General features: G+C 39.7%; 1 protein-coding gene and 1 long non-coding RNA gene across 2 annotated transcripts; both read right to left on the bottom strand.

Moving 5' to 3' along the window:
- Positions 1-1029: 1029 nt before the first annotated feature.
- LOC115012560 (uncharacterized) lies at positions 1030-7777 on the bottom strand. Its single transcript, XR_003832701.1, has 3 exons — positions 7447-7777; positions 1686-1765; positions 1030-1152 (listed from the first exon to the last, which is right to left on the bottom strand). It is a non-coding gene; the product is annotated as an uncharacterized LOC115012560 (long non-coding RNA).
- Positions 7778-9803: 2026 nt separating this feature from the next.
- limd2 (LIM domain containing 2) lies at positions 9804-23396 on the bottom strand. Its single transcript, XM_029438313.1, has 4 exons — positions 23178-23396; positions 13618-13659; positions 13289-13425; positions 9804-12816 (listed from the first exon to the last, which is right to left on the bottom strand). Exons 1-4 carry the CDS (start codon positions 23178-23180, stop codon positions 12657-12659), a joined length of 342 nt encoding a protein of 113 aa, XP_029294173.1. The 5' UTR covers positions 23181-23396; the 3' UTR covers positions 9804-12656.
- Positions 23397-24834: the final 1438 nt, after the last annotated feature.

Below are 24834 nucleotides of genomic sequence, written 5' to 3'. Positions count from 1 at the left end.
AATCATCCTGGGAGAAAACAGAAACAGGAAGGTCAAAGATAACACTCACATAATAAAAAGAGTGACTTGCACAAAGAGTATTTGAAGTCATGTCACTCTGTACCTCCTCCACCGCTACATCGTTTGTGAAAACCCACTTCCAGTCATAACAAGTCCAAACTTAAGTTATTGAGGTGGGACAACGTTCCCAGGGGGACGATCTCTGGTTTTAAGCATACACTACATCGCACATGAGTTGTCTACTTTGGCTGTTTTTTGTGGCTACAGCTGTGGTAGAAAGTCAGACTGGGTGGGCTTCTTTTTCACACAGGCAGAATATATTTTTAGAGAAGAAGTTAGTAAAATATCTGGATTTAATAAACGCGTGGGTGGTTATCTCAGGAATTGATCTGCCATTATGCTAAATTAGCTAACGCTGTGGGCTAGGGAAAAGAAACAAGAATATACTAGCATGTGTGATGACCAATTACACGGTTCTTTATTTAACCAGCGGTCGAAATGTTTTGATTCTATGGTCGACAGAAAAATATTATTATGTCAGCGTTCCTCGCAATTTAAAGACTGTCAACTGTTTAATCTCAAAATGTGTTTAGTTTTCTCCCACAGTGATGCAACTGTGTGCAAATGAACGTTTGAAGAATTCATGCTGTGCAAAGACTAGGTTTTATCACGCCCTAACTATTTAAGACCTACAGCAGTTTTATTTACATTTTTACTAGAGTTTCAGGCTGAGGGACACTTCCAACAAAATGCATGTTCGTACATGTTTTATTTTAAACCCTGGATGAAAACTTAATTTAAAGAAAACTTTCATAAACACACGTGGGACCAAGATGTTTGAGCTGTAACTGAGTGTTCTGACTTGGATAATAACAAAAGTATAAACCTGTCATTCAGCACCATTTCTATTATTCCCGGTTGTAAATAATTGTTTACGAGGATCATTTTACACAAGCTCGAGCTTCAAAACCATCTGTAGGCTCACAGTCTAAGAAAAGGTTCGATTTGTGGTGATGCAGTTATACTGTACCTGTCTTTTGGCCTGGGCCGGTGTCTTGGGTTTGCCGGTGTCATACGACAACACAGGCTGGCGCCGCGTCATCTGGAGGGCAACCAGGTCCTTCATTATAGAGTGGAGAGCCTGCCTCTCATCTGAGGAGGATAATGTGTTGGGAAAAATACACAATTAAGAGTGTGGATTGGATAATGGATGGATTTATGTACCTGTATGACAGAAAGAGAGATATATGAGACCCTTGCACTTAGTTCTGCACTAAAAGGTGTGTGCAGACAATTAGTCAGTCATTTTCTAACTACATCCATATTGAGAATATTCAACAGGGTATTAGAGGCAAGGAAGGACTGCAGTGTTTTTCATATGCCTATTCCCATGTTTGATCTCAGGGAAAGCTCTGCCTTGGCTGCACTAGCTCATGAAGAGAAAATATTCTCCTTGTGTAGCTTGGACAGACATCATACAGCCCCGGGGCAGCGGAGAGAACCAGACCCCCATCTCCATAACGCCGACAAGCAATCCTTCATCCGACAGTGTCTGGAGCAGCAGATCGCACAGGCTCTGGCCTCAGGGATAGGCGTTATGTGGGAGTCTGTGTCTGTCTTTATCTCATGCTGAGAGAAAACCGTGCTCTAAATGTCTGTTAAACATCAGAATTTAGAGGACTTACTCATTGCGCCGATGTTTGCGTACGTGGTCTTCAAACAAGTCTTCAGAAACTTGTCTGTGGTGTGCCGACCCACTAACAGCCTGAAGTGAAAAAAAAAACAGAAATCTATTAGTTAGAAGAGAAAGTGTGTAATAACTGACGCTGGCACTGTTTTTGTGCATATTTCTTTGCTTGGAGACGGAGCTGAAGGATGTGAGTCATCGAGTCAGACAGGAGATGACATATGACAAAAGGTTATCAGACTCACAAAACTTGTCAGCCTGCAAGTACCTCAGCCCGTAAAACATCCCCATGGTGGTAAATATTACTAAGATGAGGATGCCATAAGGAAATGACCATCACCTGAAGGTTGGCATGACAAAGTGGCTGCACTGCACACTTATTATATTGTATCTAGGTAACAAAATCTCATGATGAGTGTTTTAATGTGACACAGCAACAGAAAACCTCCTTTTCATTTAGAGCACAAAACATTTTTCATGCATAATTCCTTGCAGACATGTAAAAAGAAAACTGTAACCTTAGTCTGCAGAACACATACCTAAAGATTTGTCTGACTGAGTGAATGAGAAAGTGTGCAGTGCATGTGAGAATGTGTGTTGCGTGTTTTGCCCATGAAAAAGAATGACAATTGGAAACGGCTGATATTTAAGCTGCACTGGCAGCGATCTGTCTGGCACAGTTTACACGGGAAGAATGTTTTCAGCAGGAAGTTTTCTGCCATTTTTAATATCTACCAACTATAAACTCTCTGATCGCACAAGCTGCAAAAAAAAAACCCCTAACTCAGCTGTGTTATAGCTCCATTGTTGATGTTAACAGGGCAATATTATCGGCCCAGTTTAAGGCGTCAACAGCACTATAAACTGAGGCATTTCCTTCAATGGAGAGAGTTTCCCCAAATGTGTACCAATAAACCATTGAATTCAGTTACAATCACTGATTCCAGTACCAAAACTCAAATACAATCTGATACCAGAGCTCTCTTTTTGAAACATAAAACCTGCATGTGGAACACCTGGGGGTGATTTTTATGCACAGTAACTTGAAGCCAGGGATCAGCTGTGGTGCTAAATGCTGATTTGGCTGCACATTGTGACTGAATGAATGTAACTGACACTGATAAAGAAACTGTTGCAGTGAACTGGATTAGTGCATCCCAAATCATTGTTAGGCAGGGCTCAACACTAACTTTTAAAAGTGGTTGCCAAGTCATCAACTTTTGTTTTCTGAAAGTGAAAACATGGTTTCCATTTCTAGTCATTGTATATTTTGAGTAGGATTAAAACGTAGCTTCCCGCTCGTGTTGCTTCGAGCTCCAGTGCTCGTCTAGCCCCGAGGATCTGCAGGATGTTCTGCCTTGAAGTACTAAACTTGATGTGTCACTTATTGAGGTTTGTGTTGTACATGCTGTCGGGTTACTTCCCCTCCCAGGACTTTTTGTTCTGTTTTTTGTCAGTTCATTCATTGGTAATGTTGGCGGGTTAGTCAAACAACTTTATTTGTTTTTGCAATCGTCTCTAAAAACAGATGCCAGTGTGCACGGGAAGCGTTGTTGGTGTGGTTCTGATGGTCACAGGAATATTTAAATATCACTAATGTAACAAATATTTAAAATGTCTCTCAAAACGGTTGCCAATCCCAACCTGGCAACTGAACCGTTGAGCCCTGTTAGGTTACAGAATATATTTTAAGTGTGCCAGCTGGGATGATAACTACATGTTTGATCTGACCATGAGCCAATGTATGTATGTATGTATATATATATATGCCAATATTGAGTCACCACAAATAAGATTAGCCTCTCAGTAATTTCCCATGACTGGTATAAGAAGCCTCGGAAAAGATAAAGATATGAACCAGAGTCCACTGTAAACAAAGCAAGTGCTGCATCTTGCCCAGAAATATACTGCAGCAAACCCAAGTACATTATATCTGTGGTTAGGTGCCTGACACGCCTCGAGAACTAATGACTAGTTTACAATATGACAAAACAACAGGACAGGGAAGTCAACCAGCGATCAGTATGAACAGTGTCTGAGGATGGAGCCAACAGAAAATGTTGCAGCTGTCTCTCTGAGGGGAGATGTGCACAGTCAGAAGGCTGTCTGAGAAGAAAACAGGCAGCATCGATACCTGAGGCTCATTGACTCTGTGGATTTCTGGGTAATAATCACCCACAGGAATGCCCGGCACGTCCGTCTGTGGTCGGCGGAGCGTTGCCACGTTGCTTTTAAGCTTCTGCCACTCTCATGTTATCCTGCCAACGCAGTATAGGTGCCAAGTTCTTTTGTCCTTCAACCCTTCGAACTTCATGCTTGTGCCCAGTGTTGGGAAACTTATTTTCAAAATGTAATAGGTTTCAGATTAATGGTTACCCTTTTAGAAATGTTATAAACATTTAACCCTTTTAATTACTTCATAAAAGTAATGTAACTTATGCAATTTGGTTAGGTTCTGATTACCTTTCTAACAAATGTTTTAAACTGGGCAAAAAAGCTTTCCAAGGCCACGAGAGAAAGTATTGTTGAATTTCCAGCACTGAAAGACATTGTTGTACGACCACATGGCAGACTGGGGTTGGGGGTGCAAACTCAAAACAAGAGAAACAATCAAAGACAACAACGTAGTGCCTGATGAACGCAGGCTGTGTGGACGTGGAGTCAGCTCCTTGTAAGCCATCCCACCCTTAATGTTGTTGCACTCCAATGTGTCCCAGTGGCTTTGCGGACCCTCACTGTCCGGAAATATGCCAAAAGAATGCCTTCATGCACGGCGAAAAGATGCAAAGCAACAGAATTAATGTTATATTCTAAATATAAGTGTTTTACCAAAAAGAATAAATATTCACATGTAACCCCTTTGTAATAATCAACATTCTGATAACTGTAATTAAATTACTTATTCTTTCCTCAAAAACTGTAACTGATTACAATTACATTTATTTTGTAATTAAATCACGTAATGCCGCTACATGTAACTAGTTACTCCCCAACGCTGTTTGACCCCCTTCTAAAGGGTGCAACTCCCCCACTAGTTGCATGGAGGTAAAGTCACTTCAGGACTTCTCAGATCCATCATCTCCTCCTCTCTACCCACATCATGTTCTCCAAACAGAGCAGCAGAGGTGCTGCTGGATCTGGAGAGAACAGAGCAAATTGTGCATCTCTGGGTCCTTGTAGTCAACAACACAACAACTAACCTCTCTGTCCATTCCCCCAGCGACCCTCTTCTTTCCCCCGCTTCTTCTGATTTTAATTACCTCCCAAGCGGAATGTGGGGAATTCAGTGAGAAGGAGGCTGCGCTCTACCAGTCCAGTCAGCTGTGCCCGCTTTATTTTTCTTGTATCACATTTCCAGGACTAGGAGGATTTACATGGATTTTCCTCCCCCTTCTCTTCTCTGTCTGCTTTGAGAGGTGTTTAGTCTGAGGCTGTTTTTCCCAGCCACAGTTCTTACTCTGTCTCTGACCAGTCATGCATCTGGACTCAGTGTTTCACAGCAAAATCCCCTGGTCTGATGTCTCTCCAGTTTCAGGTGCACATGTGTTTTGGGTTCAAGGTAACCCACCACATTTAAATATTGCAATCTCGACAAGTCGCTAGTGCTTGCCTTGGCTGAAGTTTCAAATGCATTCAAATAAAAATGTCGAACGATAAGCTCATGAACAATCTCAAGGAGTTTTGAAAATGCTGCTTATTCTGCGTGTTTAGATAACAACATGTGGAGGTCGTAGAAAAGTGAATAAAGATAAGAGAGAAGGAGGACCTTCTGTGGTCTATACCTGCGTACGCAACGGCTGTCGACCACAAAAACGATCTTTTGTCATCTAGACAAAGATGGCTATCTCTACCCATGACAGTATCACATGGGGGAGCTGTTTAAAATGTGGGGAGCCAAAACAACACAAAACAATCAAATGAACACATCAGTTCACAATCCAGTGCCACAGAAGCACTTTTTAATTGATTCCCTTTAATGTGCTAATCAGGCAACTGTAATCAGGTTTTGTAGTAATCTGCCTGATTACAGCAAGATAGCTGTGAATACACTGCACCGCCATGTATTTGGTATTAAAACCCATACTCAAATACTTACAAATAGAAGCGTGTGGCTTTTTTAAACCAATTCTGTATTCTGTTTGTTATTGTTTTGTTAAATGATTTATTTTTCTGTGCAGCTGTAAACAGGATGGTGCTGTAAAAGAGGATGCATGCTCAGCCAACCGACCTTGTGTAAATGGAATGTGATTTCACATGGCTGAACTACCGGACAGTCTAGATGAAATGTATTTTATAGGGTTTCCCATAAGAAAGGTGTTGTAAAATATATTTTAAAGCAGGGCCATAGCTTAGAGCAGTGGTTTACAACCTTACTGTGGCCAAGGCACACCAAAGACCAAGCCAAAATCTCAAGGCACACCTGTATTCATATCCGGGCAAAAGATGGCTCTTCATTTAGTATCATTGGGAGACTTCTAATTTAGCCTAATTTAGCAATTATAAATGGTTTGTGTGTTCGTAAGCAATTTTTCATTCAGTGTTTTCATAAAAGCCTTATTTTTATGCATTTCTTTTAGTTACGAAAAAAAAAAATACAGTTATTATTGTTTAACATTTAATCAAACCTTTAAATGAACAACTTAACACAGAACTACAGCAAAGAAATCAAATAAATAAAGGCTAAAGTCTTAATTATGACAGAAAAGCGCTATACAAGTCTAAAGTATTATTATTATTAAAAGTCTTTAGTGCAGTGCTTCTTTTTTGTTTTTTGCTAATTTCTTCAATTTCTCCCGACTTGTTGCATTTAAATCCCCCGTCTCTCTGTCGCTCTGTGTGTATCTGGCCTGTACCACTACACTCGCTGTCTTTGGAGCGTTGCCCCCCTTCCTTCTTTCACATAATGGTATGATCCTAGTCTGTCCTCGCATGTGATTGACCGCATGGTGTGCCCATCAAAATAAAGTCCCGCCCCTGCCTGGACCGTTGCAAAATCAGTACTTTTTGTATATTGTACAATCTTCGTTCGGAGGGGGGCCAAAGGTGGGTCCAGGCTCAGTGTTACAGACATACCTGTCAACCCTCCCGTTTTCCCCGGGATTATCCCGTATTTTTACTTCCATTCCGTTTTTCTCCCGTTTAAATATTTTCCCTTATGTCCTTTATTTTGAAATTCCAATGTTGACAGGTATGGTTACAGAGGCACTGGCCCCTGTTGCCCCCCCTCCCTCCTCTGCTCTGTGTGTGCGGGAGGAGGGAATGTGAATGCGCAAGGCAAGAACAAAAACAAAAAACTTGAATTTCAGGGTGCGCGGGGTTCCGTTGGGGGAATATGTATGTATGTATTAAAAATCTCTCACGGCACACTAGTGTACACGCTCTCTGTATCTAAACAAAGACATCAATGTTCCTAGACTGCCTTTATCTGTAGATTTATTTTATGCTTATTTTTTATTCTATTCCAATCTCAAAATACAATATATTTTATATCATCGGTTTAATATCAGTACATAAATATATATTTTTATATATGGAAATGAGAATGAACACAATAATAAATGTATAATGTTATATGTTATGTTATGTAATAAGTTCAATACAAATATTTGAAAACAATATAACGAAAACACATCTTACATAGCCTACTTTGTTTCAGTTTTTCAATGCAGAGGGGACTTGATTTCGAGCAAGTTATTAATTATGAATGCAGCATAATTGAATCATATACCTGTCATCCCTCTCACGTGCACAACGCTCACCTGTAGTTTTTCCCGCGTGCACCCGACTCCTGTCACCTGTGTCTCGCGGCAGTGATGACGCAGTAGGTCCAGTAGTTGCTCACGTCCATCTGTGCCCTCAGTCAGATAACACGGGGGAGTGTGTGTGTGAGAGTGGGGGCGCCATGGCGGGGCTGACCCCCCCAGGTAACTCTTCTTCAACGGAAAATTAAAGCACTCACACAAAAGGATAATTTCCAGTTCGTAAAAACAAACAGACAGCTGTGAACAGAGAAAATGTTCCGATGGGGGGGGGAAGTCTACATCAGGCTGCTCCAGCTGTGACCCAAACACAAACGTCTGCACCGCTGCACCGCTGCAGCCTCTGATCTTTGGAAAACTTAAATTTCCAAAACATTTTCACATTTATCACACACAACGCTTTGAGGCTTGCAGGACAGGGAGCTGTATCCCACAAAATACGAACACGAATATTACCAAACAAGCTGTAACCGTGTGGCCTGTATGAAATCCATTTGTGAGTAAGAGGAAAAGATCGAACGGTTTCCGTGATTTTGATCGTCTCTTCCTGCTAAATGTGCAGATTCTTCTCCTCCGTGTTGCCAGGTTGGAGACCAGAATAGTCTAGTCTGCAGATATCTTTACTTTTGCATATGTGCATCGCATTGCAATTTTAATATGGTCATACACATAACCATGTAGAATACATATAGGCCTATGAAAAAAAATTCAAACTTGTAGCAAACTCTGCCTGAATTGACACATAGCAGAAAACATATATGTATATCATACACATAACATTGATTAATTATGTCAAGAGAAATTAGATTAACTCCATCGATGTTTAGACGTAAATTGCAGTTCCTGAAGTATTCATGTAAGATCCAAACTGACTTTAAAGTGGAAGAAACCAGTCTTTCCTCGGAGTCAGAGAGTTGTCGTGCAGCTGCTGTTTGCCAACGACTGTCCACAACTTTCCCCCCCCAAACCAAAACAAAGTAAGAAATAATCTTCAACCGAATGCGTCAAACTTCCTGACAGAAAAAAATATCGCCACCGGAACCCGCGTTTTAAACTTCCAACAAGTCGTGAAAACTGTACTCCAAAGTCGCGTCCATGTTTTCCAAATGCTTCACTCTCCGTCCTCCGTACGAGTTTAATAAAATGGATTTATTCCCAGGGGGGATTTCTGGTTACTAAACTATCTAAATAAGCGCCGTGCAGCGGCGGGAGCGCGCTGTTACTCGGTCGAAATCTTTCTGCAGGCGCGTGCACAATATTATCAATGGGGCGGACCAACTGTGACGTAGATCAGGCTTATGCTGCCTTCACAACTATAGGACAATTGGTCTTTTCTTTGTCATTCTATCATGCTTTTTGCCACTTATTTGATGTCATAATCAGTGGAGGAAGTAGTCAGATCCTTAACTTAAATAAAAGTACTTTATTTTTTTAAGTCTTTTGTATTATTACTGCTACCACAAATATTGACTTTTATGCCCAAACTGACTTCACACAGCTGCAACAATTATTCACCACACATGTTCTTCTCCATGCACATCTACAGTGAATATATCTGTTGCATCCACCGCCACCTTCCTATCTGGATGTCATTCCTGTGTCTTTGTTTCAAATAAAATGAAAAAAAAAAGTTCTAAATATCAGTTTATTGAATATGTTACTTAAGTAAAAGCCTTTATTGATCCCCATTGGGGAAACACGGTTGTTGCAGCAGCGCAAGAACTACATGACAGAAATACATACAGATCAATAAAAAAGTAAAAAATACATAGTAAGACTAAAGTTCAAATAGAAGATAAAATTACAATGGAACAAATAAATCAAACAAATGTACTTTAAGTATTAAATTAATAATACTCAATGTAGAAAAATGTCTAATTTACTCAAGTAGTAATGCAAAATTATGAGTTTATTTTTGTGGTTAGATGAAAGGGAGGTAATGTTTAACTGTTTTGTATTGGACTGCAACTAATTATTTTAATTATGGATTAATCAGATTTTCTTTCTCAATGAAATCAATTGCTTGGCTTGTACAAATTCAGGAAATTGTGAGAAATGTCTTCTCAATTACTCAAAAAGTGACACTATCACGATGTTATAGTCCAACGTTCATTCGTTTTGTCCAACCAATAGTCCAAACATCAAAAATGATTAAGAGGAAATTAAAATAGTCACATTTCTGAAACTGGAACTAATGACGCTGTCAAAAATTGTAGTGAAGTAAAAATAAACAGCAATTTAACCAAACAAGAAGTGAACATTTTGCTAACCTTGAGTCAAAGCATTCAGTCATTAATCTCCTGGGAATTTAAGGATTTAGCCATTTTTGCATCAATAAACACACTAAAATCACTGCATTAAATCAACACCAGCTTTTTATTTTTTCTCCAAAAGCATGTAAAAAAACCAAAGAAAAAGAAAGAAAATGCACAAAATGATTGTGTATATTGGTGTAGAAAGGGGGGGCGCTTACATTTTAAAATGTTACACTTCCATACCACAACTAAGCAACAGAGAGAAGGGAGAAGAGAGGAGAACGACTGAAAACGCAGTCCAAGCGTCCTTTTGCTGTAAGGCCACCTCAATCCACAGGTCAAGTATGTAATACAGAATACATTTTCAAAGATGCATACATTTAAAATGTCTCGATGACAACAGCATTGAAAAGTAAGTCCACATCAAGATAAGCACAAAAATGAAGTGACTCACAGGTTTAACATTTACAACGTTACACTGCAATCATTCACCTGAGCCTCTTGGCACCAGTGTTAAGTGTACCTCGTCTGCTCTGTTACACTCAGAAGTTGCAATTCACAGATTCTGCAGTTGTACCTTGGCGAACTGCTAACGGAGAATGACAAAGACAGCATTTCTAGATACAATACTCTTGATTTTAATCAGGATTTCAGAAGACCATTTTAAAATGAAAATGAAAATATAAAATATACATCGTCACACAGAATTTTTGTACATTTTAAGTGGATAGAAAGTGGTTAGATAGGAAAAATGGCTGCTGGTTGGGTGAAGTAATCCTATGTTAAAGAGTGGGGCTCTAAACTAAGCAGGGCTGCTTTTGAAAAGGCATGAGGAGATTTCTTTGTAAAGATGTGTGCACTCTAAGGACTTGTTTGAAAAAGCAATAAAGTCAGCAATTTATTTCTAAGGCTTCTCTTTAAAAAAGGAAAAAAAAGGAGCAGATATCCATCTGTTTCAGTTCATCTTTCCATTCTGCACAGCATGCTCAATTCACAGTAAACCTTCAGTCACAAAAAGTACATTTTGTGTCATTCAAGTGTCATTCAAGTCTCAGTGGTATTCAGTTTTCTAAAATGAGATATTTGAATGGCTTCAGACTCATTCTTTGTGTAGAATGAAATATAGATGTGGAAATCTTGTGTAATGTTGGTTAATTTCTCTTAGGTGTTGGAATTAAATAAAATAAAAAAAGTGTCTGGAGTGCAGTAGCTGCACTGCAGACCGAGGCAAGGTATTCAAACACTTTGAATAAAAGGCTATGTTGAGTTCAGGGGCAAGTCATTTTTCTTCCTTTCACACTAGACACTACTGTCACACTTTCCCCAGCAGGGGGGGCTCCGCAATGGGTTTTGCATGCAGCATGCAGGAGCACATTTGGGGTCCACTACTGTGACAAACCGTCCCTCAGCCACCTACTTTTAATTCAATACTAAGAAATAGGTCCAGGCGCTAAGATGTATTTAGCTAATAAGACAGGAGATTAGAACAGGAAGGCATTTATTAAAAAGGAAACCTGTCCACGCTTACTGGGGGGTGGGGGGGAACAAAACGATGGATGTTCAAGACACTGACTGAATCCGTCTACGTCCCCCATAAAAAAAGTAGAACTGTCCAGCTATATGAACACACTCAAATACAGCAGGGGGAAATCACCACAAGACGCCAACAACTGACAAAAGCGTGAAATGATGAAGGAACAAAATGTTGTGGTTTCCTGCAAGGCTTAAGCTCCGTCCATCAACTTCTTCGTTTGTGATAAATGTAATTGTAATAATCAATTTAACAAAATGTTTACAGCTCCTCTTAAGATGTTTCATCCGACGAAGTGAAGGATGTTTTGCGAACGAGGCCTCGGTTTCCCTGTGATTATCTGGTCTGGTGATCGTGTGTGGTCATATGTGCAAGACGAGAGTACAGTAAGGTGGGGAATGTTCACTAATCACGAACTACAGCTCTACGTACAGATAGTATACAAAACACAATCTGAGAATTCCATTAAAATTTCAACCATCAATAAAAGCTCAGAGAGGATCAACTCATGCCGTGACATCAATCGAATCCAAACTCAAGTGCTTCTCAAAAACCTTTAAAAGTGATTTTCTATGCATCAATGAAACAAATAAAATCATTCACAACACAAAAGATTGATACAGTCATAAGATAAGGCTATTAAGACCCAGTCATCCCAACATGCAAGGATAAGACTTACAGTGGTCAATAAAATAAGAACAAACCACGGGATGAAGCGAACGATGATGGAACTAAACACAAGAATTAAAACGAGAGGTGAGCCGTTGCTGATGTGCGAGGATCTTTTTACAGTACTCTGTACCCTGTGTTCCTCAAATATATGAAACCTAACAAACTGACAGCAAAGTCACAATACTGAGGACTATTATTTTGATTTGTGTTTTTTAAATGAGTAAAACTATGTAATCATTTTTGAAATCCTTGGGTGAAAATTGACCTGAGTGTATGCTCTACTGCAAAACATGGATGCTCTGTAACCTCTCTGATATGTTTGCAAGAGCATACGGTTACTTATTAAAATAAAAATAAAAAAGGGGTGCAAATGATTAAAAAGAATTAAAAAGTAAAGTGATTATTATTATTAGTATACTCCCCACAGCGGAGAAGGCTTTTGGTCACAATCAACTACCAATTCCAAACAGGAAATTGGAAAATAAAAACGAAATAAAATACAGGTATCAATTAAATTGAACCCAAAATATATCCCTAAAATGATTTAATTTATTTGAATGGATTATGACTGGCCAGTCATTTCCTAGCTGTTGTGGATGTATCTGTTCTGATGGCATTTAGAAAGCGAGCGAGCGCGTGGGTGATTTAACAGTGCCTCAGCATATGAGGTCTGTGTTCATCGTGACGTATTGGAGGTGTTAGAAGGAGGAAGAGGAAGAGGCATGGCTGGGATGGGACTCAGACAGGCATGATTATGCCGTCTTTGTTAGATTATCCGTCTCCTTGGAGGCCCAGAGCTCCTTGTGCTGCTTGCGTCCGAAGCCCTCATCGTAGTTGCCTTTACTTTTGAACAGCTGCTGAAAGTGGGGTTTACAGTAAAATTCACCTTGAAGAGCTGCGAAGGTGCCAAGGCTGCAGGGAGAGGAGGCACGAACCAGTTATATACAAACCAAAAGCAGTCCAGAGAAGAAAGTTAAGTAAACACACAGGAAATCAGTATGGGACTCCCTAAACCGTGGTATTTCACCTAGAGGCAGTGCCTTCAGTCCTGCGTCACACACGGCTCACATTGGGTCGTTGACACATTGGCACTTTTTGGATAAGCCATCAAAACTGTAATCTAAAAAGTCAATTTACCCCAAGATTAAACCTACAGGAAACATCACGCCTACTTTCAAACAGATGGTTCTTACATGATATGCATCAAATAAACTGATCTCTGTTTACCTATATTATTCAAATAGTTTGTGAACATGCACTCAGAGCACGGGATGAGAAGGTCACAGTGCTCGCCGAAGCATGCACTGACACGTCCTGCAAAATCACACCCATCCGGGTGAAATACTACATTTTTAGGGAGTCCCAAAATAGTATTTATAGTCACCTAAGTTTGGCGTTGCAGTGCTTGCAGCAGAAGCATGTTGAATGGAAGACCAGGTTGTTGGCAACCAATCTCTCCATTGGGTAGACCGTCTTCTCACATGATGAACACACTTCCTTTTGAGTCTTGAAGCTGAAGGACTGAGCACAAAAATATGCCAATTTACTACCAGATACACAAACAGGCAGTGGCTATGCCTGCATGCTAAGTGAGGTGAAAGTTTGCATTTACAAAAACACAAAATGTAGCAAGAGTAACGCACACAGAAGAAGAAGAATGGAGAACCATGAATGAGGGATGAGAAAGAAAAGACATGCAATGTATATATTCACCTTAGATCGCTGGACAGGTTTCTCTTCAGTGTTCCTGGTGTCCTGGACAAGAAAACAGAAAAACAAACTTATGGTCTATAGTTCAACAACAAACATTGGATGAAAACAGTAAAAGAGTTAGCATTTTTGCACTTGTGGTACACACGAATTGAAGGCTTTTGGATGCCTGAATGCTTAAAACGTTTTCACTCATTTATTCATCTCATCTACTCTGTGGTCCACCTTTACAGCCTTATTGTGCTCACACACACACACACACACACACACACACACACACACACACACACACGGGCTTTTGTAGAAGAGGCAAGGGTGCAAAGTTGGGAGCTTAGTGGTGGTGACGTTAAAGTCACGCGGCCGAGGTGTAGTTAGTTTAAAGCCTAATGTTGCATTTATGGTTTAAAAAAACTAAAACAAAACTTTTAATTTGCCACAGAGATTATTTTCTGCAATAATCCAAAGGTAAATTGTTTTTTGTCAAAGGAACCTAGGCGATGCTAACTTCCAGGTCAGCCCACATAAACACATCATCCCTGCAGTAGTCTATTAGATAACAAGCAACAGCAGAATGTCACAAGGATGGAAGAATGCATTTTGCCTGTCCTCTTATTACCTTTACCAGAGTGTTAGTATTGTCAACCTGATGTCTCTTTCTCTCCCCCTCTTTCTATTTGCTCCATCTGTCTCTTTGCACCCCTGGGAGAGGATCAGGTGCCTTCTGTCTGGTCATATGAGCTGAGCTGTGGGACACTCTGCATGGGGCTGCACTCAACATAGCAGAACAGCTCAGAACCAGCCTTCTAGTTAAGAAACTTCACAGGGTAATATCTCATGAAGTCTTTCACAAATGGTCGGAGATTTCTCGGGGAAATAAGACAACAGACTCACCAATTCTGCCAGTCTTTATCATCATAACTTTGTAATCCATGAATGTAATGAAGCATTTCTTTCACTCAAACCTACAATCATGTACAATTGTAAGTTTACTCTTTCATTCTTTGGCTGCCATAAAATACAAGTCATTACATTTTCTTGCACATTGTAGGCGTCAGGTAATTACAGTGCAGTTCCTGATGACAGGAGGAATTGATCGTGTGCATGTGACGTCACGCTTATTTCCCAAACCGGATTTCAGCCATGTTGGATGGTATATACAACCAAGACGGCGGCCGCTCACGTGTGAGTTGCTGCAACGCTTCGTAATCTCGAGATCTTTGAGAGTGATTTACACGGGCATGGGCGAGCACCCTGTCATCTTTCACTGGTTTGGTAAGAAGACTACCAACCCAGCCAGAAACAAAGAAATTATAAGCATCTAAGCTCTTGTATGCCTTCATTTGTGCGTTGGTTACCCACGACGTTTGTAGCACAAGGTAGTTCACAATATCCGGATATTCAAATCGGCGGTAATGAATCTAAATCCTCAATATAATCCGACGGCTTTAGCGTGTACGGGCCGCAGATTTGGACTTTTTCTCTGAATCTTGCCTTTGCAGAGGACTCCAGAGAGTCACAATACTTTGAAGAAGTCAGAGTTGTATTGTTGTAGTTGTTCGCTTTAGACTCCATATTTGATTTGTATATCATCCAACATGGCATCGCACGCATACGTTACACAGTTTTGTCACGTGATTGCACACGAAGAATTGAAAGACTTCCCCTGAGGCACTCTGACGTTCAAGAAGAAAGAAAAAAGCTGAAGGAAGCAACACAGTAGTAATGACTGCATGTGGCCTCTCGAGTAATGCAGCAACAATCACGGCCACATCTTCAAGCAGGGCTAACGGGTAGTTCAAGCAGATAACAAACAGACCGAGACATTCAGATATGTTCACAGTAACTGCCATGGAAAAGCCAATGTGCAGGGAAGAAGGGCAGCCTCTGTTTAGGCCGGGGAAAAGTCCACTGCAGACTTTGCTAAAACCCTGTTATGTAAGGCAGTTTGGCTGGAGCTGGAGGAAGTGGTGGAGGTGGTATGGGGTGAGGGGGGACAGGGTTCAGGGGCTGCTAACAGAGTTGCAGTGAGAAGGAGATCTTTGGCATCACAGGCCACTGCTGATGGCAGGTCTATTACTCGTTGACTTGCAAAATGTCTTGCTTTGTCAGAAAACAACAAAACAAGAGTCCACTAGGCGATTGAAAGACAGCATGTACATCCGTCTTCCTCATAAAAATGTTGACTTACCAGACATGAGTTGAGCTCAAAAGCCATTTAAGTGACCAATTTAGAAAAGTAGGTGAAGAAAGAAAGAAAAATAGGACCAACGGCATTCAAAATATAGGTTTAAAATGATTCAAGCTTATTGTTTGGTCATCCTCTCTAGGAAAGACATCACTGCCATGATCAGCACAAAATGTTCAATGTGTATTAAGCACACAATACATGCTGACAAAGAGGTCATGCTCACTGATGTGTAACATCTCTTCGAATAAAACCAGAGTTGGCTGACAAATGTATATCGTTTCATACTGAATACGATTTCACCCTTTTACTTTAATGCACTACTTAACAACCGAGTAGGAAAAGCAGCACGGTTGTTGTCTGCACTTATGAGAACCGGATGACATGCTTTTGAAACGATTGGCTCATTAAGTGAAGCCATGCAGTTTCCTGTAGATGCAATCACATCCCAACTGACTTCTCTTCATCCCGGATTCCTCTTGAGCTCAATTAATGTTGCCGCTAAGCAGGCAGACCGCTCACACTTTGCTGGTTATCTAGCAGACTGCATGCTCAACCACTTCCTGTTGCTACAGCACGACTGCTGCTGAGCCAACATGACTGACCAACTTTATTTAACACTATTGAAGTTCCCACAGTACATTTGTAGTGGAGGTTTACTTCAGCGAGGGTCTTTAAGAGCAGAACAATTAGGTCAATAATGGCTTCATATATACACACACACACACACACACACACACACACACACACACACACACACACACACACACGAGAAATCATGAAACTAATGCAGCCAAAAATAAAAAAAACTGTTCGGAGGAAAGTCACAGAATTGCCAATGCGTTTTCTTTTTTTGTTTAAAAAAAACAAAAACACAGCAAGAGTAGTTACCATGTTAGGATGTAGGCATGCATGCATTCCACACACACACACACACACACACACACACACACACACACAAGCACACACACACGATTAGCTTGTGCCATCTCGTCTTCTTTTACCTTATATGTGCATGAGTCTCAATTGCCACCAAACAGCTTGAATGTGGCAGGAAGTTGTTATGACACATCAGTCTTCCTCTCTCTCGTATAGTCCCAACGGGGACAGTAGCAGCTAAAGTCATGACTGACTTTCATCCAAAGAAACAACTTCTGACGACTACTTTTTGGTACGTTTGGTATAAATGCTTTAGCTGCAGAGTTAATACATTCTAATAAAACAGATTTATGATATCCGTTCAGAAGCATACAACTCAGAAATTAGCTGCTTTAAGCCCAGCATGGACTCTTGGCTAATAAAAACAGACAAAAGGAAAATGACATACAGAGTGAGGGAGAATGAAGGCTTTCATGAGCACAGAACAAGGTGTTCAATGTAAACATGAATAAAGAAGGTTTGTAGTGGAGTTAATTAGCTCTGCTTGCTATGCTAAACACAGTTTTAACTGTGAAGCAATTGGACATACTACTGTGTGAGGAGCTAGAGCCAGCTGGAGAGTTGTCTCTTACCAAACAAAGACCACTTTCACACAAGTGCTGAAATCTACTTGCAACAGAGGTTCAAGTCTTACCTCACTGAATCAATTTTAATCACCCCTGCACATCTCTGCCTGTGTGTGTTTCTGTGTTCATGTTGCAACCACCCAGAAGCTTTTGGTAGGATAGTACCAGGCTCCCCTTTTTCTCTTTTATTTTATTTAGAAATAATAGTTTTGGGAAGTATTTTTATTGGTTTTCTTGCTGAGGGTCAGAGGAAAAGATCAATACCGCTCGTGTCTGTCTGGTAAATATAAAGCTACACAAACAGCAGGCTGTTATCTTAGCATAGCATGAAGACTGAAAACAGGAAACATAGCCATTTCTTGAAGAAAATGTCTGCCACATAACCCCACTGCAAGTCAAAAATGTTTTTATCCTTTGGTTTTTGTACGGATTACACATAAAATATATAAGTTGTTTATGAGCAAGCTTTACAGAGTGCTGGTAGGTGGATTTAACCCTTTGACAGAGCCATGTTAACCATTTCCCTTCCAGTTTTTATGCTAAGTTAAGCGAACAAGCTGCTGGAGTTTAGCTTCATATTTACCATACCGACGACACAAGAATGATATCAATCTTTTCATCCAACTCTCAGCAAAAAGCAAATATGTGCATTTCCCAGCTGTTCCTTTAATTGTGCATCTGCATCTTGCACTTAAGAACAAGTTTGGGGTCACCCTTTTGTGTAAAGGATCCTCCAACAATTACTGTCACCCGAGGCCACAGACCACCCACGATGTGACAGGAGTTAAATGTCCTTTTAAAATCAGGTAAAGATGTAACAGGGAGAGACATTGAAGAAGTAGTTTAGAAAGCAACTTAATAATGCAAAAATAATGCAAGTCCTTTACCGTTATGAAGTCAAACCGGCACTAAAACTACAAACCAGACCACTCGTCTAAATCAGTGTTTACTGTTTTATCTGCTGACGTAAATCACAGTCACTTAGGACAGTTACAACTCTAAAGAATATTATGAGGGTGAAAGGTCAACCTGTTGATAAATAGTTCAAATGGGACGAAGTAACTCTGTCCTTAGTGATTATGGACACTACACAATGAGACAACCCCCCCGCTTCACACTTGATCATCACTGAATACACACTATGGTGCACGATTCACTGCAACAGGCCCCTAGAAGGGAAGGCAGGCGCTATGTTAACAAACGTCTAATGTCATTAATCCAAAACAAGGCTCTCACTCTCTCTCTCTCGCTCTCATCCCTTATTTTTAGAAATGTGATCATTGTTTAATCATTTGGGACATCACAGTGGAAACAGCAGAACAAATGTGAATAAACTCATCTCTCAAAAAAACACAACAAAACGGTGTAAATGAGCCCATCTATATCAGATGTCAAGCAGTTTGACTTTAAACTAATCACAATAAACAACATTTTCCAGTCCAGTACTAGAAACATAAACCATGAGTCTTAAAGTGATTGTTGGGAGCACCAGTATGGGAGCAAAGCAACGTACTGCTGTGGACGGGGACCGCAGCAAAACTCATTTTATCCACCTGAATAAATCAGTTTAAGTGTAGGTTACATTTAGAACATTTCCAACACTTCACCTTGCTGTCAGACATCCCCGAAGAGTATTTGAAGCAGGTTATCTATGCTCTCTTCAAAGCCACCAGACTCCATTGACAAAAACAGTAACTTTACTTTTACTTGACCATGGATAAGTACCTCAAATAACCCCAGTTCTAAAAATCCTGAACTATCCCTTTGAGTGTTACATTGTTTGCAGATAAGCATCCTACTGTATATTGCACTCTCAGCCTGCAAATCATGCCACTGATCCATCGAACATCATATTTCCCATCAATAACACGAAGAGACGGAGCAAGTTATGTCTGAAATGTGCCGTGGTTAATAAAAAAAGTAAGTATTAGCTGAGGTTTTGACTTAACCAGCTGAACTGATGAAAGTAGGATGAAATGATCTTTAAGAGTGCAGATGAAGGTTCACCACACTGCAACGTAATCACATCTGGGAGCGATGGGGTGTTTCGAAAGCCACTAATTCGCTTCCCTTTTTGAGCTTCCTGTATACAATGAGAAAGTGACGGGGCATTTTTCTGAGTTTGAGGCCACATCAAATGTCAGCATGTCTCTTTGGTCAGCTGATGGCGAGCACTTGTTTTTCACTTCCCGTCTGGGGAGGCTGTTAAGGGCCAGATAAAACCTTTTAAAATGTTATCTAAATATGGTGATGTAGTATGACAAGAGCTAAGTAATAAACAACATTTAGAATTTCTAAATATTTCAGTTATCTATTATTATTTTTTGATCAACAATACAAAAACGAAAGATACTCAATTTACAGTTAAATAGAAACAGAAAACAAGTTAATCGTCACACTGGAACAAAAGATTATTTAGTGTTTCTTTGCTGAAAAATTACTTTAAGGATTAAGGATTAGAATTATTGTCTAAATAGTTGCAGATTATCTTTCTGCTGACCCACTAATTGATTAATCAACTAATCATTGCAGGTCTAGATTACTTTAAGGTCATGAGAAAGGTGTGAAGTGTTGTCGATACAAAAGAACTAGTCTTTCAAACTGAAAAAACAAAAACACTTAGATTATAACATGATCAAACCATTTTTGAGAAGCTGCCGCCCTTTCAGTTAGAGAAAGTGATCCTGATTTTTCTATTTTTGCTGGAAAATCCCTCAGTGTTTCCTTACTGTCACTCCTTAAAAGCTGCCCGAGGGCACAATCAAAACTACATCTGATCGTTTGTCAGAGATCTGTTTAATACCACGAAAAAACATCTCGTAAAATCAAATACTAATTAAAAGAAAAAGTCCAAATGCCAAATGCAATGTTTCTTCCTAAAGAAAAACTATTACATTTCTAATTTTTCAGCCCTAAACTAAACCTGCGATGTTCATAAAAACTAATAGTTGGAGCTGGTATGCTGTAGACCCTGGTCACTTTATGTTTTCTTTATTAAAATTGCAAAAAACAAAACCAGTGACAGCCTGTAAAAGAATGTGTTGAAGAGCCTGTGTTGACTTGACATAGTGAGAGACTGCAACCCGCTGAAGGTAGAGAAGAAACAGCTTCAAGTACAGATCAGATGTTATCACTGAAGAAGAGGGGGAACAATTTACAACCAAATTCTCCTCCAGGACTGGAATTCAGGATAACATGCCCCATCCTGTCTTCAATTTTTTTTTTATTCAAAACTCTCTGAACACAGAAGATTTTCATCACATACTGAAGGCTCCTTAAGGGCAGACTGAGACATTGTCGACCATTTTCCACCAAACAAATTATCATAAGTAGTAATTCCCCTAACTTTATTACGGGCCATTTAAGTTACAGTGAGTAGATTCCCACACAGCTCTGCAGACTTCAAAATGTGAGTCTTAGGACATCTTCTTTAGAGGGATGATACTGTGGGAAACTCTACATGTCGAGTCTTTCCAAACAGTCCGCCCTAAGGTCCTTTCAAACCAAATATCCTGCATTGGATCATTGCCGACAGCCGCAGATATGCAAAGCAACGGGAATGCAGGTTTGTTGTTTGGATAATTAATTGTGAAATATTCACACAAAGATAGGCACGGGTGAGGTGCTTGGACTGCTGTATTGGTAGTTCATCTGAGCCATTTTCAGTAGCCTGCAGTGAACCATGGCAGGAAAATTAAATATATCAAACAAATCGAAGTGAAAGGAATGTGTCAAGTCTTTGTCTGTCGGAGCCAGAAAACTCTAATGCAGGTTTTTACAGAGTCAGATTGGTATTCCCCAGAGGACATAAAACAACAAAACATGGTTTGGGGGCATGCATATACTGCATGTGTGCCAAATTGGGAATTATTGATGACTGGAAAATAATGACCTTAACGTGGCGTTCATGTGCAGCACACAAACAATACAAAGAGAAACTAGCCATCCACACAAATATGAACCACTTAATCCCAGAGAAACATCTACACATGTTCCAGGCCTCAAATAGGCTTTAGGTTCCTTTGTTCACACACAACCACACTGACTATATTACTCATTTTCAAACTAAACCAAAACAATTGCAAATGGGAAAGAAAGGTACAGGTATGCAGCCTAATAAAACTATTAGTCTGAAGCTCTATCGCCTGGACCTGCTGGCGACCCATTTAATACTGTTCTGCACATCTGAGAGAAGGAACCCCCCCCAACATATGGCACTTCTGACATGTCCAACAAATCAGGTTTTTGTGCCGTTAATGGTAATTGTTTGACAGAAGAGCATATGGTCACACAAAAATAAATGTTATTAGTCCTCACTGCAGCTTTGTACAACGGGCTTTGTCTAAATCCGCATTATTTGTTTGTTTTTTTGGACAAACTGCAACAACAGCCTCTCAAATCCACCAGAATACTGACGTAAATCAACCGGCAGAGCAGGGTGTCAATCTGTGCTGTCAACTCTGACTGAAATTACAGTAAGGCAGCAAACGGTGGCAGGAAATGAAAATGACCATATACTTACTTAAGCCTTGTCACCATATGCCAGGGCTATAATGACAGACTGTTGTAAATGTGGTGCACTGGAAGGATAAAAAAAGTGGTTTTACAAGACCACAGAGCAGTTTGTAAACTACTCGACAACACAAATACAGGCAAGAGATTTGTAAAAAGGGTGAAACACTTGTTTTCTTCCAACTGGTGTAGAGTTTTTGATCTAATGCTGATTTACACAGAGGTTTAATCCAGTTAATCATCTCAGATGAGAATCTCAGCAACTGTAGAAGACTACACACACACACACATATCCCACGTATTTTGGAGTATTTTATCCTGGGTTCAAACCTGGATAAGTTTTTGAGAAACCCTGGATATGCTCGCTGGAGGATACTGTGGCATGTGAAGACCACATTAAGGTTCCTGATCATCCTCCGTTGGCACAGAAGGGAGCGGCGGAGAGAGATGATCAGAAACCTGAACACTGTTGTACTGTATACCGTGATGGGAATAACCAGGTTTCACACATGCTCTGTGTAAAATGTCATGATCCCAAATAATATATATATATATATATATATATAATAAGTGCAATTAAAAGAATCAAAACCAGGATAGTGATGTGAATGTTTTAATAAAAGGTCCTAACTATGGTACTATTGACTAAAATAAAACTACTCTTATTTTCTGCTTAAATTTATGTGCTCATTTTGTTTGGGGTCTATGGGGTTAAATCCCTTTTTACTTCACTGTCGGTACATTCTTGCTTTACTAAAGACCTTTATGTAACACTGGGGAATGCAGGAGCCTTTATGAAGCCAGTTGCAACATATATGTGCAACAACAACAACAACAAAAAACGAATCTGCCAAGGATGGTCGGCGAACAAAACATTAATTCACTGCGCATAATATAAAACCACAAATCAATTTACAAATAGGCTGATAGGGGAGGACAATTAAAATTAATTATCTGATAGACATATAGCAAATTAGCAGGGGTACTTTGTGTTAAATGTGTGATTATGTGGGTTTTAATTACCTTTGATATTAATTAGCCAGCAAGCTAGCTAACTAATAGACGTTAAAACAAGCGGAGCATACTGCTAGCATTTAGAGGAACACGACGGCGGGGGGGGGGGGGGGGATTCATTTATCCTCAAATTCAACACAAAAGCCTCATTTAAGATGACTTTTACCTATAATTATTGCATTTACAGCCAATATTCGCAGCTTATACAACAAAACGGCTCCCCGGCTAGCTAACCCGTCCAACGGACATCATCACCTCACCTCATCTCACACAAAAAAACAGAAGCCGAGAGGAGAGGAGGGAGGGGAGGCTGCAGACACCAACAGACGGTTAGAACAAACACTCACCATCTGCGCTTCTTGTCTGCAACACGCTAGTTAAAAACGTCTGTTCACTCAGGGGCTGGAAGTGGATATTTGCTCTCTCATTCAGCAGTTTTCTGCGAGGCTTTTGTTGTAGACGCTGCTGGCTCTGATGCCGGTGAGTTTCTAGCCTCTGCTTCGCTTCACGTCTCGATTTTCAACAGAACGTTTTTTTCTCTTCTTCGGCAGGATGTCGCGCGCTATTGGTTGTCATCTGCTCTTGATGCATTCACGGGCTGTCGGACAAATCACAACTAAAGAGTGGAACAAGGATGGATACTGTGAAGCATTTACATAAATATTACCCCACCCCACGAACATTTAATTAGTAAAAGTAGCAATACTACAATTTAGAAATGTCCTGCATTCATAATTTCACTTTTTGGCTTTTTAATTTTTCGATAATTCTTGATTTGTTGCAAGGGTGTGAGTTTGTTTTCTAATTTTGGATGTTCAAAAATGTTCCCATTGAAACCCATTAAATCCAACATTTTTGATCCCACGGCCATTACAGCCTAGAATCATGCAATCTATTATGTCAGACTTTTAATATAGATTAAACTATTTTTTATGTTTGCACTATGGGGCAAATACATGCAATTTACCTGGTTTCCTGCACACACAAAATAAATCTGCATCAAAATCAATGCAGTTGTTAATCATTGCCATATCCCAAACTTTGAACTTTTTTATCCTAGCATTGAGTATACAAATAAGAATAACATCTTTTGTGGTTTGAGTCCTGAAAATAGATTTTTTTTGTTGCTTAATTTGTAACTGCTCTTCTATCTATGCCATACATATTTTTAACACCACTATATTATCAACCTAATTATCATTTTGGTTGAAATATAATCCAAAGGAAAAAAGACTGAGACAAGACAAGTATTTCCATTTTCTTCAACTTTATACTTCTATTGTATACTACTACAATTTAGAGGAAAGTATTGTACAATTTCCTCCACCACATTATTTGGATTTCAAACATGACAGAAAAGATGGTAACACTCCTGGCCAATACTTTCAAACTAAAGCAATAAGAAATAAATGAACAGAAATGATCATGTTAATGCTTCTCTAGTGATCACAGTTAGAGCCTATAAATCAACATTATCAGTGTTAATAAAATTCCCTTTGTCATCAGACAACAGGGGGAGTTAACGTTAATAATGGGTGTTCACTGCCCCCTCGTGGTCACAGTGAGGAACTGCAACGCTACATTTTGTCATGGCTAACTGTAAAATAAGATTTTAAATATACCCTGGTAATTGTCTTATCGCTAAATTTACAAATATGGATCTCTAGAAACAAATTCTCCCCTATTTTTTGATTGTCAAATATCCCACACATTTGACAGATCTGGGGTGTAACTTTTTTTAAATTCTACTTTTCATCCTCAAAAATATTATGTTACTATAATAATGCACATAAAGGCACTCTTGAAATTCTGATTGTCATTAGTTTATATGCATTTAAAAAAAAATTCACAACACATTATTTAAATCACTCCTTAAGTTTTTACCTTTTCTCCTAAACAAAATTAACATTATTTTAGACAAAAACGTAATAAACCTTTGAAACATTGGATTCCCCCCCCCCCCCCCCAAAAAAAATCTCTGATTGAATGTTTATATCCATCTAT

Source organism: Cottoperca gobio, chromosome 8 (genome assembly GCF_900634415.1).
Source record: "Cottoperca gobio chromosome 8, fCotGob3.1, whole genome shotgun sequence".
NCBI lineage: Eukaryota > Metazoa > Chordata > Actinopteri > Perciformes > Bovichtidae > Cottoperca > Cottoperca gobio.
This window is presented reverse-complemented; position numbering and strand designations above follow the sequence as displayed.

Bases quoted from the DNA above. Each gene is read 5' to 3' on its own strand.
- limd2 (XM_029438313.1), bottom strand. The intron at 13,426-13,617 runs GTGAATATATAC...TTTTGTGCTCAG, and splicing joins AACCTGTCCAGCGATCTAAG to TCCTTCAGCTTCAAGACTCA. The intron at 12,817-13,288 runs GTGACTATAAAT...CTCTCCCTGCAG, and splicing joins CACTGCAACGCCAAACTTAG to CCTTGGCACCTTCGCAGCTC.